Raw genomic sequence first — 17538 nt, 5'->3', positions numbered from 1 at the left:
CATTCTTTCGTCAACTTAACCAGTAAGACAATACTGTGAATAATTGAGTAGAGCTGAAGTTACTGAGGTAGAGGGCAGACCAATTTACTGCAGATGGAGCTAAGACTCATGTTGAGCAGAGCTGACAGTAAGTAAGACTCCAGCATCATAACAGGCAACTTCAAAAGGCAACTAAGGTTCAATATCATGAATTTAAAACAGGAGTGTGTGTATAGGAATCTGAGCATATTCTGAGTCAACCTTGACTTTCATGAGTACAGGTAATCTTCAGTTTACAACCACAACTTAGCCCAGAATTTCTGTTGCTAAGCAAGACAGTTGTTAAAAGATTTTTTGCCTGATTTTACAACCTTTCTTGCCACAGTTGTTAAGTGAATCACTGCAGTTGTTAAGTTAGCAACATGGCTGTTATGTGAATCCAAAAGGGGATCACATGACCCTGGGACACTGCAACCGTCATAAATGTGAGTCAGTTGCCAAGCATCTGAATTTTGATCACGTGACCACAGGGAGGCTGCAATGATCGAAAATGTGAAAAACGGTCATAAGTCTCTTTTTTCAATGCCACTGTGACTTCAAATGGTCACTAAATGAATTGTTGTAGGCCAAGGATTACCTGCATACCCATTTCTGGAAGTTTTGCTATTATCTTATTTCTGGCTGAACCATGCAATTACACTAAATTCATTTTGTTTTGTTTCTGCTCCAGTTGGAAATTCTAGCAGCAGATCACGGAAAAGAATATGTTGATGTTTCTATTGTTATAAAGCTGAAAATGGAGTGAAAGATGTTTAATCTGTAATCTTAAGCAGAAAAGGGACAGACATTGGACTTCTTGCTTATGTACCAGGCTGCTATGAAACTGATCAATATAAACTAGATCAGGGCTGTCAAGCTCACACCCCGCAGGCCAGATGCATTGTCACACACTGGCCATGCCCATGCCTGGTTTAGCAAAGGGGGGAAAGTCACAATACGTGATGATGCAAGTTTGACACCCGTGACCTGGATAGTGTCCTTATCTCCTTATGGAGACAATCTTTGAGAAATTTCCAAACTATAACAGGCTTAGCTGAACTTCATTCATATGCTGAAGTGTTTCATGCATGGGATCAAGCATGAAAAGGAGATGGAAAAGGATTGGAGGTGAGGTCATTATCTGTAAATGGATGTCACTAGTGGACATGCATAAAGGGAGAGACATATTTCAAATCAGCCAGCATTGTATGGACTTATTGGAGGGTGAACTGAGAGAAAAAAATGTATATCTGTGCCTGAAACATCAGTAAAGTTTGAGGTAAGGTCAATGCAGAACCTAATATATTAATGCTAAAAACCCAGTCATCATTATTTGATACTGACTGTATTTCAAAGTTTGCTGACTAAAATAATCAATGATTAAAAATAGAAGAATTCTAGGCAAATGGGTTCAGATGGGCTCTAATGTCAAAGGATATTGTTGCCTTTTTCCTGTAAAAACGATTACCATATAAGCAGGGGTGGGATTCTACCAGTTCACACTTATTCGCTAGAACCAGTTGTTAACATTCTAAGCAGTTCAGAGAACCAGTTGTTAGAAGAAATTACTGGCCTAATCCTGTAAGGAAGGCAGGAAGGAAACATTCTGGTGTTGCTTACAGAAACTGCCTCTCCATTAACCCTTATTAAATTCTTGGTAGGACTAGACTTCCTGTCTCAGGAACCTCTCTGGAGTTTTTCCCCCTCCTTTGCTGGTACTTTCCTTGTGTGGAATGACCATTCAAAGTTACAATGGCACTGAAAAAAGTGACATGACCATTTTTCACACTTACGACTGTTGCAGCATCGTAAGCTGTCTACAGTCATGAGAGTCCAGGCGAGAAGATGCGTGCTTCGATGTGAGTGATATTGAGTTGGCCATACCCAGCCAATAACATGACCAAGCCATGTCCACCTAGTCACATGGCTACCAAGCCACACCCACCACCTAAGCCACACCCACAGAACCAGTAGTTAAAAAATTTGAATCCCACCTCTGCATATAAGCTTTGGCTCACCCCTCAGTGGGAAAACTTTGTATTCTGTCTCCAATTCAATAAACTTGACTTAAGCAAACTGAATGGTTTCCACTCATAAAGTGGGTTGGCCGATTTTCCTGGACCAAATCATCAGCCTTTGCATGAGAAAAGAAAGACACATGACATTTAGCTTTCTTAAGTACCTAAATATCTTCTGAGTAAAATAATAATATATATGTTAGGATGGATGAATACATTTTTACATGTATACATATATAAAATACAGTTTATAAGGGGCGTGCATAAGTGCACCATCGTGCCTACCATTCCTGACTTATTGTCCCCATTTATTCGTACCTATTTCCTGTATTCTTACTCATGTTTATACTTATATCTATTATCTTGTAAGCAATTGACAAATCAAATAAATAAAATAAATTTTGTATATGTGCATCTAAGACACAACTGCATTTTCAATCTTTTCCATTACAAACTAATGTACATGTCTTTTTTTTTAACAAAAGCTATTCAGAAATTTCTTTCTCTTTTAAATGATTTTGCAAAAAACCAATTTGCATTCAAAATGTACCTCTATTAGTTTCGTGATTAGAAAGCTCCCTTTCAACAAACCAAGTATGTGAATGCTCATTTGTGATCTTAAAAAGAACATATTATAAAATCAAAGATGGAAACAATATTCTTTTTTCCTTCCTGTGGGAAACAAAGTACCTTATAACAGCTCCTTAACTTGTGACATATTTTCAGGCATTTTTTCCCTAGAAGTTTTTAAACAAACCATTAAAACAAAGCGTTTTAGCAAAGCATTAGACATCTCAATTAACAATCAAAGTTATATATTCATAAATATGTTCATAGAATGGGAGATGAGCTTTGATTGGAACAACTGGTTCCTTTACTATTTATAATATCATAGGAGGACAGTCATGTTAGTCTATGATGGTAAAAAAAAAAGATCAGGAATCTAATAGACCTTTTTCAGAATATCTTATTTCATTGTAAGGCATGCTATTCATCTTTTCAATATAGATTTCCAGAAATATTGTATATTCAATAGAAAATATACTATCACTGAAGTTTCTTTCTAAAAAGAAAAAGAATATTCAGTATAATTCTATTTGTTATGTGCAAAGAATTAAATCTGCCTCATGTTGAAGCTCACTTGGAAATTTTAGAAGAGTCATTGTTCCTCTTCCTAAATTACTTCAAAGTACTGTTCTTTGTCATAAAAGGGAGGAAGAAGCAAACCACAGATTGGATTTAGAGCACTCAGGAGGAAAAGTGTGGTGTAAACATAGTAAATCAGTAAATAAATGAAGTTCTGCAAGTAAAGAGGAGATAGACAGCTATGTGATCAGTGTTGATGAGATGAAAGGGTATATTTCTTCATTTCTGACCAGCAAAGTTGACTCTTGTCAACACATTTTTTAAGATTCTATTAATGAAGAAATTAATCCTAGCTTACCCATTAGGATAGTGTGTCCATCAGGTATATAAGCAGTCATTTTTCTTATATGCAAGATGACATTTAAGGTGAAAAAATGCTGAGTGCATTTTAAGTGTTTTTTTTTTTTTGTAAATAACTAAGGAAAAGAATTAGGAGATTACCTGGTCTAAGGAGATATGAACAAAATATTTTTCTTAAAAAAAATCAATATAGTTCATTTTCGTTAAAGGGGCATAATTAAAGCTCTCTCTTCCACATATATCTATGAGAAACTTAGGAACTTAAGGCAAAGACATGCATAAGGCAGTGGGTCAAATGATCAAAATAACATCATACTATTACCATACATGCCCTTTTGTGTGTGCATTATTAAATCACACACGTAAGTTCAGAACTTGTGATACAATGCAACAGTGCTGTTTTCATCATTCTGACAAAATATCTGGTCCTGCATATTTTGGGGGCTTAGTTTTTTGTACACCATATTGAACTGTGCTATAAGTACAATGTTTATTGATTTTATTTTGTGACTAAATATAAGAACACATTAAGTAAAAGGTAGGAACTGCATGAATAATGCAATAAATCAGAATTACTACAGTTTGCACATAAACATAGTATTTCAGAAAGGAGCACACTGTAACATTTTTCTAAGTTACAAAAATATTTTTTCTCTAAGTAATAGGGTAACTCTTTTATAAAGAGAAGCAACAACTTTTGTAACAGTTAAACTTAGAAAAAATAAGCGAGATGTAATAATTATATATAAATATATATTTTGGATAGTGAACATAAAAGGGCCTTACTCTATTCTCACAAGCTACTAAAACCCTCATGTCACCCAATAAAACTAAAAGGTAGAGGTTCAGCTACACAAAAGGAACCATTTTTTAATTATATAAAAATGTGAGCTTATTATCAAGTAATATACTGGGGCCATTCACAGAACTGTCGAACACTATCAGTTATTAAAAGAAACAATGCATTTTGGACATTAAAGAATAACCAATCAATTCAATTTGTTAAATAGTATTTGAGGCTAACAGGCTTACAGGCAATCAAAACACTTGGTATTGAATAATTAAATCGAGTGGTTTACAGGCTAACATAAACATCTTAAGCTGTTAACAACCATAGGGAATTTAAAACGTTCAGTGAGAGAAAGGCAAGGAATAAAAAGAAATATGAAGGGAGTAAGAAGCAGTAGTCTTAGTTCAGTAAGGTAAAGGTAAAGGTTCCCCTCGCACATACATGCTAATTGTTTCCAGCTCTAGGGGACGGTACTCATCTCCATTACAAAGCCAAAGAGCCAGCGCTCTCCAAAAACATCTCCGTGGTCATGTGGCTTGGCATGGCTAAATGCCAAAGGTGCATGGAACGCTGTTACCTTCCCACCAAAGTGGTCCCTATTTTTCTACTTGCATTTTTACATACTTTTGAACTATTAGATTGGCAGAAGCTGGGACAAGTAACAGGAGCTCACTCAGTTATGTGGTGCTAGGGATTCAAATCACCAAACTGCTGACTTTTCTGATCAACAAGCTCAGCATCTTAGTCACTGAGCCACTATGTCCCCCTCTGAGCCACTGTATCCACTTCTGAGTTCAGTAAGAAAATATAAAAAGTGAAATATTCATTATGTGCTTGTGCGTGCTTCTTTTAATTTATACACAGTTGCAGTGAATTTTTAACAGGCCCAGGTCATTCTAATTTTGTTTAAGTTGTTTAAGTTTTGTTGAACAGTTATATGTTATCATCTGCCAGAAATGTCTCTCTGGATTCTCGATAGCACAAACAGGGAAGTGTAGGTACAAAAGAATTAATTAATGAATGTTTGATATCAAAACACAAAACAAGAACAAAATAATATCAGAGCAATTTAGCCTCTCAGGACATTCCATTAAAGATCTCAAGGGAGCCATTCTGGATAAAGAAGAGTCAAAAGTATGATTAAGTAAGTGTTGGAAGAAATATCCATCAGTTCCAAGTAGGGAGAAAGACACTGGAAACATAGAGGCTGATTGGAAAGATGGTTTATTAATTAACAGGACCACATGGTTTTGGGGTCCTGGGCAGCTGACCAGATGGAGTTGAGAGTGGGTGGCTTTTATAACTTATCTTGGTCTTTGAACTTGAGCTTCCTGTTCCTGTGCAAGAAAGTGTATTCTATTGGCTGCTGTCAGACTGCCATGGGACTATGCAGGGGTCATAGCTGAAGTGGTCTGAGATAAGTTTGGTTGAAGTTGCTGGGTGATGATGTAATAAAGAAGCTTGTGTTCTGAAAGAGTGTTTGGCGATTCCTATTGTGTCTTAATGGCTTTGTCCTAATTTGGATCTTGAATGAGGGTTAATCTCATCACCCTGGAGCTGAAGGTCTTTTGTCTTGTAGATAGGCTGACCCAGTCCTGCTGGAGCTATTAAAGGTGGGTGTTGCTTTCCAAGAGCATGATTCTCCTTTAGGGAAATATAATATTCTGCCTTTTAATATTTCTCAAAATATTTCATTCTTCTAGGAGCGGGGTAGGTGCTAGCTTTATAAACAAGTGTTGCAGGCTACCTCAGAAGGTCACAATAAACCCAATGTGTTTTTCACACATTACAGTTTTAATTGATAAGGTACCTATAATTTTTTTCACCTATATCTTGTATCTACTTAAGCACCTTATCTTTGCCCCATCTTATCCCTGTTTAAGTCCTGCTCCATGCTACTGCTCCTTGCATCTGATAAAGTAAGTGGTGGTTCCCAAAAGTTCATATCCTTTTAATAACATTTGTTAACTAGACTTCTCCTGAAGGGGAAAAGGTGATTGAAATTATGCATCGGCAAAAGTATAGCATTTCTTAATACCTCTTTAAACAAAATGCATTTTCGGGGATTATACTGCAACTGTGGCAGCCAGTTACCTGAACCTGAGATTGCAGATTCCTTAAAGAATGACAGCAAATGTGCATTAATCAGTAAATCTTCTTTATATAAAGATTGTTGCATAGCTTACACCTCTTTATTTTGGTTTTCTTGCAGCTCAATTTCCTGTCCCCGTGACTGAAGCTGCTGCTACCAGAAGATTAAACATATGTATTATAGTCCACAATAATTTGCACAATAATTTTTAGCAGCACAAGAAAGTGACAATTTTCCCAAATAAAAATCATAAAAGCAAGATAAAAACCAAACAAAAAATAGTAGAAGAAAATTGTGCCAGAATGATAGGTTAGGAAGTGTTGTGTAAATTGAGAACAAAACAGCAAAGAGATAAAACATATAGTGCTCAGCACTCCTATAATTTATTTTAGTAAAGATACTATGTGGAATAACTTTAATAAATCAAGTATTTCTTAAATTCAGAGTAGATGACTGAAATCACTAGGTTTTCTTATGCTCTGAATCTATTACGTAAAGTCTGAATTCACTGGAATGGATATGGCTGCATACAGAACAATTCAAGAGAAGCAGACCATGTCACTGGCAAATGGCATTCCCTCAACTGACAGCCCCTACAACTTAATTTGATTTGTATTGCAGATGGTTAAATATTCTCAATAAACTCCATAACTGATAGATGTTGCCAAAATCAAATAAAAGGGCAGTGAAGAAAATGAGCTATCCTAATCCATATCGTGCTAAAACTCAAACACATCTGAAATCAATCAGCTTGTTCTAACTTATGCACATTTTTATAACTTTTATTGGAAAATGGCATCTAGTAGACTTGACAGGATAAGTATTTTCTTTTATCATTTTAATCATTTTCTAAACCACTGATTTTACTTATTCATGTATTATCAGATTATGGCCTAATCAACCTGGTAAAATTAGATATAAAGTCTTTCACTAGAAAACTTATTGCTCCCTTGATAAATGATACCTTTAAGACTATTATAGCATATCAATTTTTGTGTTGAAAATCTTATTAGAAATCCTAGGACAGAATCTCAGGAAATTTTATGGATCCTTTATGAAATAGTTTACTGGGGGGGAAAAAACATTGTGGCCTTCATTGAAGCAATCCTATCGTTGATGTGAAGTATAATCAATATATCATTTATAAAATAAGTATCTGGAAGAGGCAAGCACTATATCCTACTGCTATTTTAAGGAAACTTTATAAAAGGATCTACATTATGCCTGCCAGGAATTACAAGTTTAGCGTTCCATATACCACCAGAAATATGAAGTAATTTTTAAGAATTATAACTAAAATCGACTTCATTTTATGTCTGAACTGAAAGGCCTCAAGTAGCCCATAGCACAAGATCAAGGGATGAGAAGGGAGGGCCATCTGCTGAATCATCAGAAGAATTGCAGAACCTGAGGCAACTTTGTTCCTATGAAACTGATTAAGCTTGGCAAGATACTAGCTGATGTAGTTTTGTAGCAAGGCACTATTAAATATAGTAATTGCCGATAAAAGAGAAAAAGGCCTTTGGCAGTTCTAGATAACCCAGTGATCAACATAATAAATTCATGGCCATAAGCAATTTTAAGAGAACTTTAGTACCTATAAAACCTATAGTTCCGCATATGGAATATGTTTCATTCAGCAAGGGAGAATCTTGGATGCTCAGAATTAAAGAGACAAAAATCTAGCCTCTGAAATGTTATTCTTGACAAATTATAATCCAACTTCTTTTAATACTCAGTTCCATCATTTCTTCAGACAATCAGCAATCTCCCTCATTATTTCAGTTGTGATTCAGCAGCATTGACCCAAGATATTTTGCCTGTCTAAAATCAAAATATAAGGTGGTGTGTCCTCTGATTCCAAAACAGCTCTGCTACATTGAATATGAACATGTCATTTATAATTTTTCCATCTTGTTTCATCATCATTCAAGCAAAAAGCATATGAGTTTCTTAATCCCAGCAATCAATCAAGCCTATAGCCTCCTAAGAAATGACAACATATTCAATGAGTTCTTGAAAACTGCAGAAACAGTTAGTCCTTGACTTGCAACTATTCATTTAGTGATTGTTCAAAGTTACAACACCACTGAAAACAGGGACTTATGATTGTTTTGACACCTATGACCTCTGCCACATCCCCATGGTCATGAGATCAAAATTCAGATGCTTATGACAGTTGCACTGTCCCAGGGTGATATGATTGTGATAAGCAAAGCCAACGGAGAAGCCACATTCGTTTAACAACCATGTTACTAACTTAATTGCAGTGATTACTTAACAATTGTGCCAAGAAAGGTCATAAAATGGGGCAAAACTCACTTAACAATTGTCTTGCTTAGTAATCAAAATTTCGGACTCAATTGTGGTTGTAAGATAAGGACTACCTGTATAGTTTCATAGCAGCAAAATTCTACAGCTTCACAATTTTTAGTGACAGACCTGAAAAATCACAACAATGATCAGATAAAGTCATGTTTGTGTACATAATTCCTTGAGCTATTTCCAAGTGAGTTTTCTTTGCCATGATACTAACTCTCTAGCATACTTTCCATTTTAAAATTCTAGCAGTACATAGTACTTTTGTGCAGCTATTTAAGAGCAATTCTCTTCCCCAGATATAATAGTAGGGCAAAGAGATGCTGCTTGAAGAACAATCGGATAGCAAAGGGCATAACCCTCAGCTGATAATGGGAAGCTGAAGTTCAGAAAGGCCTCTCCTAGCATTTCAGGCTGTAAAGGAGAGATGGGAAAACTATATTTTCAGATTTGTAAGAATCTGTTATTGTAGCCTTACAATAAAGTAGAATTAGCTTATCTGATCATGGTTTCGGTCTGGTGTACTTGAGAAGACTGCCTTTGTAAACATATTCTACATGATTTTTCTCCTTCCCATATCCTCTTAATTTCTATCAACATTTTAAACTGTCATGTTTGTAGTCCTAAAAGTGCTTTCTTTCAGAAGGCAACTGGATTTTCTTGTCCTTGCAACAAAGTCCTCACAAGAAAGTCCAATTTGAAAGAAAGCACTTTTGGAATAACTATGACTGATTCTCACTGGATGACTGAGAATCTTCATAGACATCTGTCATCTTTGTATTATACTTTTGTTCATTTAAATACAGACATCTACTAGAAATCTTTTTATACAGGGGAATGTAGTAGGGCGATATCTTTATAAGAAGACTATTCCATGTTTAGTTTTCAGTTCAAATCTTCAGAAATCACATCATATAAAGACCTGCCATTAACTCATGTAATTTCATCTTTGATCTGATAGACAATATCGAGACAAACTTCCATTTATTTTGCTTTTCTCCAGGAGTCTTAGGTGGCTAATGTAGGAGGGAATTACAGTACTGACACAATTACACATTGGTTAAGGATGGACTTGAATCTAGGTCTCAGCAGTCCCAGTCCTACTTACTGTATATATTGCACAATGTGCTCCAGTCTTGATATAACAATATTATTATCATATCATAGTAAGAAATTATACTACTCTGAGTAATTCTTGATGCTCTCTGAGCTTTTTTTTTTTACAGACGTTTCATTACTCAAACTAGATAACATCAATTTTCATCAGTCAAACTGATTGACTGGAGTAACTGAAAGCAAATCTCATTCCATACTAGCATTCAGTTAGCCTTCAAGGACAGAACCAACTTAGAACTAAAGAGAAATTTCCTGATAAGTGAGGACAATTAACCAATGGAACAGCTTGCTTCTGAACTTGTGGATATTCCATCACTGGAGATTTTAAAGAAGAGACTGGAAAGCCATTTGTCTGTTCAAATGCTTGAACAGGAGGTTGGATTAGAAGACTTCCAAGGTGCCTTTCAACTTTGTTATTCTGATAATGTTACCTAGTTTGGGTAATAAAACAACTGCAGGAAGACAACCAAGCTCAGAGAGCACCAAGGATCTTGTTTCAATCCTGAGCTACAAATACTGTCCTTCATTGAGTATACTATTTTGCTGAATAAATTACAACATATTCAAAAGAGGACAATAAGGATCATTCAGATTCTGGAGGAGACAATTAAAAGATAGTACAAATGTCTGCCTTTATTGTTTACTGTAATGAATCACAAAAATGGAACAATTTTTTTCCTTTGCTGAGTCAGATGGCAAAGATAAACTCAACAGGTTAATTATAGGAATGAAGAATTTATTAAAATTAAACAGGAATTTTGGATACAAAAAGATTCTTGCTTGTAATCTCCTAAGAAGGACATTGTAATAAAGGATTTTTTGCACTGGAAATGGATGAACTGAAGGATATTTCAAATTTGTAATTCTGTGGTTCTGAGTATAGTTAGACAAATATAAGTGCACCTACTAAAGGGAATGCCTGCTGAACCTCTGCCTGTCTTTTCCAATCATTTTCTGTCGAAGGAGGTAATGCTGCCCTAACATTGCCTCAAATATGATTGCATTAATAAATCACTTTAGATGCAGAGATGCAACAGAGTGACCTTCCTTCAAAAGAAGCTACCTATTAAATGTCTGCTCCAGTGTTCCCTTCTTCTATTCATGAGCTAGTTTCAGGAAAGGGCCTTGTGTATAAATACCAAGATTGGATTCTGAGGATGTGATCCTTCTTATTCTGTAAGAATAAGCATTCAAAAGAAAAAGTGGTTGAATTAATTCCCAATTCAAAAAACATAGAATAGAGCTGAGAATTTTTTATGCATTTTATGTTTGTGTGCATGAGAGAGAGAGAAGTACGCATCCTTTTAATGTTTCACTGAAAATCCAGGCATTTCAAATGAAACTTGTTTGACTAAATATAAAGAGAATGTTTGTTAAACCTGTACAATTGTCTTAAATATGTACTTGAAGATGCTGTGAAATAACTAAACTATTGTGTTATTTAGCCAAACATTCTTGCAGCCACCCATCTCTAGTCATCCCAGCTGAGGAAAAAAAAGTTAATTTTAATTACCATTATTTAAACATACTGAGTTATGGAACTGGTTCATTTCACCTAACTGTAGCTCAGTTAATCATAGTTTGGATATTGGATACAATGTTAACAAGCTAATTTTACTTGTTGATAGTATACCCTTACTCAGAGGAACCCAACTATTAGAAAGTCCTGCCAGATACCATTTGATTCAAATAAATGAAGACACAGAAGTGTTTCTCTCTCTCCATCCGTCCTGGGACTGTCTTGATTGATACAAGATAGTTTTAATACCACTTATTTAAAATACATTCCATCCTAGACAGAGGACATGACAAATGTCTGAAGAGGAGCCTTAAGATTCATTGGAACTTTAAAATGTTGCTTGGCCTCCTCCATAACCTCCTCAATAACCCCTGATTGTTCATGGGCAAAATTTACAACTCTTTCCACCAATTGGGGGAGATGGAGCAGTGGTGGGATTTATTTATTTTTTACTATCGGTTCTGTGGGCGTGGCTTGGTGGGTGTGGTGTGGATTGGTGGGCGTGGCAGGGGAAGGATACTGTAAAATCTCCATTCCCTCCCCACTCCTGGAGAAGGTTCCTGAACAATCCCATTCCCTCCACACCCCATTAACCTGCTTTCAACTCTGTTCTCCTGTGCAGGGCAACAAAAGAAGACCCAGCCAATCAGCTGGGACTCAGGAGGCAGAGAATAGATGGGCCGGGGCCAGTCAAAGGTAGTATTTGCTTGTTCTCCGAATTCCTCAAAATTTTCACTACCGGTTCTCCAGGACTGGTCAGAACCTGCTGAATACCACCTCTGGGATGGAGAGTGCTAATAACCCGAATTTACTATTCAAGATGCCCTAGCATTTTCATTTACTGAATATAAAACAATCTAACCTATTTTTTTAAAAAAAATAAAAGCACAGGAGGCCAGGGAAGGAAGAGGAAGAGAAGAACTTCTGGTTATATTGTGCAATGACTCTAGAATGTTAATAACATCATTAGTTAACACTTCTGTCTGAATACAGTTTGTATAACATGCTAGCTAATATCAACAATTTTGCCTAGTATTCTGTTCTGTAGCCTATACCACTGAGATGTTCAAGTATTATATATTTCAGTTGGTCAATGTGCAATCAAGATAGCAATCCCAGACATAATCTGAAAGTACCTATTGAACCTAAGCAAAAAGTGTTTATAATAAACATAGATATCCCCCCTCCCTAATGTTTTTAAACAAAAATTCATTCCATCATATTTTTCCATGTTCCATACTATAGAAGAGTCATACTCCCTTTATTTTGGCCAAAGTTCTCTTTTTGTAATTTGTTAAAAATCTGACAAAGATTGCCCATATATTATATTTATATATATATATATATATATATTTATTTATTCTTGGCATAAATCATGTTTCAAAATTGTAAAAGATATTTTTTTTCTTTTACATTATAAAAAGGTCCAAAATAAAATTATTTAACTGATAAAATTTTATTCAACCATATTACTTTATTATAATCAATTTCCCATACCAAATAAATATTAGTTTGATACATATTAAAAATGCCGAACTGCCCTAAATTCTAGAAATTTATAGAAAATTTTTACATCTTTCTATTCCCAAAAATGACTATGAAAATCCCATTAATCCTAGACTATTATACTATTGGCAGAAAAACAAAATGACACATAAATATCCAGTTGGATATTTTTCATTCACTCAGCTGTGAAATTTCATAAAGGTATTTAAAATATTCATTAGTGTTCTCATATCTAAAAGCATAATCATAAGCCTAGTGACATTTCATGGTCAGTTGTGAAAGAACCCCTTAAATATATATTAAAAAGTATGCATTATACATTAAAAACTACTTAGTATAAAATGGGATCCTTTAATGGTTCAAATAGAACATTTAAGTTGATGTAAAAATATACAGACCATTCAATTGAAATTTCAAAATACTACCTACGTCTCAAAAGTTAAATCTTGAAGCTCTCAAATAATTATGCCAATGAGTCCTTTTTTCAACCTCTACCAAGGTTTTCAAAAATGAAATGAAATAAAATCAGGATAAAGTTTGCAAAACAAAAAAAATACTTTTATTTATTAAAAATTAATAAAGAAAATATATTAATCCTGAAATGGTTGACAGTCTGTTCATGGTGATTATCACATAAAGAAAAGTATGTCCAATTCTTTTGTATTTTCTGTGGTGAAAAAAAATACAGATGTGGTAATCAGAGACACATTTTCAGATCAATTTGACATTTGAAATATCTTGATTTCTGCATGCAAACCAACCTCTTAAAAGTCTTTACATCATTACAAAATAATCACCAACCATGAGACATTTTTAAAATTAATTTCTGCTTCTTAAAAATCAAAGGCAGAAATTTCCTCAAAGGTACTTGAAATGAGAGGGCCAAAAGTGAATTTTGATTTTTTTTAACCAAAATTATTGAACACTATTAATTCTAGCAATGCTAGCAACAGAAGCCCTTATGTCAATCATCATGGTGAAACATTAAAATGTCTTAAGTGTAAATCTATAAATAAGTTGCAATAAGAGAGTAAGTCTTGGTTCCGGTCTCTGCACCCATGCATCAAGTCTCTATGAAAAGATTAAGTGCCAAGCTAAATAATATATATGTATAAACTAAGCATTGTACATGAATTTTGCTGCTTTTTTTAAGTAATAGCCATTAAGCAGGCTTTAAGGCAGGGTTATCCTTTGATAGGAGTTTCCACAGAACACCCTTAGTTCTACCAACTGATACTCTGCTTCTAGGTGCCAAATTGGTGTTAACTTGAACTAGCCACTGCTGGGCCTTTATATTCTTCAATTAACACATACAAGATAGTTCTGCCAAAATAAAACAGTTGGAGGAAGCAGCATACCTCAACATTTGTGAGTGAGAGATTCATATTCAATATTTTGAGGTGGTATCTCCTTAAAACCAACTGCTTCAATGAATATCACTTCACATAACCCGAGCTATTGGGGGGCATGACAAAGATAAATCTTATATACATGGTGGCTTAAGAAAAACAGCCTTGATCACTACTGTACTGAAGGACTTCTATTAACTGTCACACTAACACAGACAGAGATCACAAGATTAGAGAACACTGCCCTACAGTATCACAAATGTAGAACAAATCTTGAAAAAAAGTTAGTCTTCAGAATTGAGTTTTAATAGTTTTATACATCTTCAGAATGAAAGAAATAAAGATCAGCTAAATCTAAAATATATGTAATAGAAATAACCACATTTTCATCTTTGAGACAAGAGCTTGTTAAATATCCTCTTTGCAAAGTTTTATATATATAGGTAAATTATAATTATAAGATTGAGTTTCAGAATTTTTAATCATATTAGGCTACAAATCTAACAAGTATCATATGGAACTATTTTCTGACTATATTATGGAATGACATTGCATATATTATTTGTAATCAGTTTGAATATGCTCACATTGAAATGTTTTCATAAAATCATATACATTTTGTGAAGTTTTCTATATTTTAAACCACCCTTTTATCTAGCAGTTGGCTTGTAGGGGTTCTAAATTATTTGTATACTTACAAAGTTGTGGGTTTTTTGGGTATTCAAGAAACATGTGAATTTGAATATGTAGTAGTTTCCAGAGCTACACATACCTAAGAATTTTTTCAGAAGAGAAAGATAGTAAAGTAACTTTATAAAGACAGACAGTTCTTAAGACAGAATGCAGTGAAACTGAGAATAAACCACATCCATTAACGGATGTTAAATATTCATAGCCTTATTGGACTTCACATATTTTCCAGGTTTTGGTTCTTACTGGTGTTCATAGGATTTCTACTTTTTTATTCTAAAAGGAGATTTTGCTTATATTTAATACCTTAATACTTGACTGCACAATGGCTTGCCAAATCAGAAGTTAAGCAATTTTACTTTAAAGCATGAAATTGCTATTCTTTTTGAAAATGCATGCTACTATTGAACTATATTCTCATAATATCCTGTATTTATTTCTATATATTCTGCATGGAATAATGTTGATGTTTCATCAGTTGTAACATATCATAGTATCCCATCTACTTGTAATCCCAACTGGCTTACTGTTAGCTCATGGTGATTCTGGTAATCACTGAATAAGTATAGCCTCAACATTGTAATTCCACATCTTTTTTTGTTCTTATTTTTAGCATTTTTCATTATAATTAATTCCATCTTATTTTTTCTCACCAAATGGTTTTATTAAACCAAATTAAAAAAGACTTCCACCTTAACTTTTCCATCATTTGCCAATGCCCTGAATCTCTTAATTGTGTTTTCCACTATTTAGTCCTTCAATGTCTCTTCTCCAAAAGGTGCATTATGATGGGTGCATCTACAAATTACAGCCTTTTATGATTGTTCAGCGATGCCAATGATAATTTAGCAATCACTCCTCTTGAAACCAATATCCACTCGTGTCTTTTTATTGTTTTATATTAATGTGCATGCACAATCCTGATGGATTGGAATGCCATATTAACCACAGAAACAAACAAATATTTTTAGATGGACTCCTTTCAGAGAGCATAATTATTCTAGTTAAACATTGGACTTAATGATTTATGAACTGTCTCTCTGCTGCTGATACCATCATTTTATAGCTATTATTCTAGACATCAAGGCAATCTTTGACTCAGTTATGTGGAAGAAAACCTCCACTGATTTTAACAGAACTTATTTCTGTGTCAAGATGCAGAGGCAAAATACACCTTGATATGGTACTGGTAGTTTGTCCTGATTTTCCAGAGGCAAAATCACTGAATGGTAACGTTTTAAAAAATTGTTTGGAGCATTTATTTTAAGTAAAAAGTTTACAAGTGGTGGAAGAAAGCACCAGAAAAGGGGAAGAGAAGGGGAAGAACAGTTTAATTAAGAAAAGATGCAGATCTGAAACAGCAAACATCTTAAAAGATGCTTAAAATATTGCTTCTGGATTACAATCAAATCCTCTTATGAAGTTAGGAGTCAGCTGGCTCTTTATCTTTATTCTGCTTTTCTGTGTGTCTTTAATAATCTGTTTAACTTTTTAGTAGTTCTACTGAATCTTCTTGTGATTTCCTCTGGCCAACATGCTCTTACCTGTTGCTCTTATTTTTGGTTGCCCTGGCTTTTATGTGGGGCTTTGAGGGAATCCTATCTTTCTGGGATCTCACCTTTCAGTGCCACACTCCTATTCTCCAGCTGACCACCAGGTTTCCAACTCAACATTCTCTTATTGGTTTCAATGTCTTCCAATGCACAGTTCTGCCCCCAATTTCCTATACACAAAAGTCACTATTAACTTTTTCTGGATAACACATTGCTTGTACAATATAGAACCACTGAACCAAAACCAGGAATCTTTACCGATCATCGTTTTCTCCCTACGCTGCCCCCCCCTCCCCCAATAGCTAACCAACTCAAAGCATTTCCTTCCTCCGATCTTCGCTGTTCAGCAACTTCAAAAAAGAGGGGAGGGAGTAAACTTTGCAAACAAAACAAGTAGCCTTTAAAAAGTCATGCTGCTAGGCAGCAAGATCTATCACCAGGTTCAGAAAAGAACAAGTTATTTTCCCCGGTAAGCCCACAACATGCATTCGCTCCGAGCCTGGTCTGAACCAGAGAGATCTACCCACAATTGCATGTTTATCGCCAGGATAACATATCCCGAATAGCGACGATTGAGTAGGTAAGCATAAGCGGTTTACCGCGGTGTCAGAGCTGTTCTTGCGAAGCGGTCCCCTGAAGATCCCTTTAATGCCACGGTAGTGCCCATTGCTGAGATGCCTGGAACTGATCACTAGGTAGCACGCCATGCGGGTCCGAACCCAATTAAGAACGGGCAAGGTGGCTGAGCCCGTGGGGCACCGGCTCTTCGGGGTGGGCGGAGAGAAAACGGAGCAGGCTCTCTCGTGCAGCGGCTGCCGCTACCAGAGTCATCAGGCGCTGCTTCTGGTGAAGCCCCGACGGCACCGTCACTACTTCCCCCCCGCTTTCCCACCCACCTCCTGCCTCTCCCCCCTCTCTCATCCAGCGCCTGGAATTGCTGCTGCCCGCGGCAGGATGAGTTAAAAGGAAGAGGAGGAGGCAGCTTCCAAGAGCGCACGGGAGGGAGCCGAGAAGCCAATCCACATGCTGGAAGATTCGAAGATCCGCTGGAAGATTCGAAGGAAAGAACGTTGGCGCTCAACTTGGCAGGATTGGGTCAACCCTTAGCCTCCGCCTCCCTCC

At 35.6% G+C, this 17538-nt stretch overlaps 1 protein-coding gene across 1 annotated transcript in view; it reads right to left on the bottom strand.

Moving 5' to 3' along the window:
- The window catches only part of ZNF804B (zinc finger protein 804B), a 223496-nt gene extending 206221 nt beyond the window's left edge, over positions 1-17275 (bottom strand). The window contains exon 1 of the mRNA XM_026681381.2: positions 17016-17275. Coding sequence (XP_026537166.1) covers positions 17016-17123 — 108 coding nt within the window. The 5' untranslated portion in view covers positions 17124-17275. The remainder of the gene's footprint in view (positions 1-17015) is intronic.
- Positions 17276-17538: the final 263 nt, after the last annotated feature.

The sequence above is a fragment of the Notechis scutatus genome, chromosome Z (genome assembly GCF_049901735.1).
Source record: "Notechis scutatus isolate UNSWTSFEM ecotype Mainland chromosome Z, rNotScu1.2, whole genome shotgun sequence".
In the NCBI taxonomy this organism is placed as follows: Eukaryota; Metazoa; Chordata; class Lepidosauria; order Squamata; family Elapidae; genus Notechis; species Notechis scutatus.
Note: the sequence above shows the minus strand (reverse complement) of the source record. Positions and strands in the feature narration are given on the sequence as shown.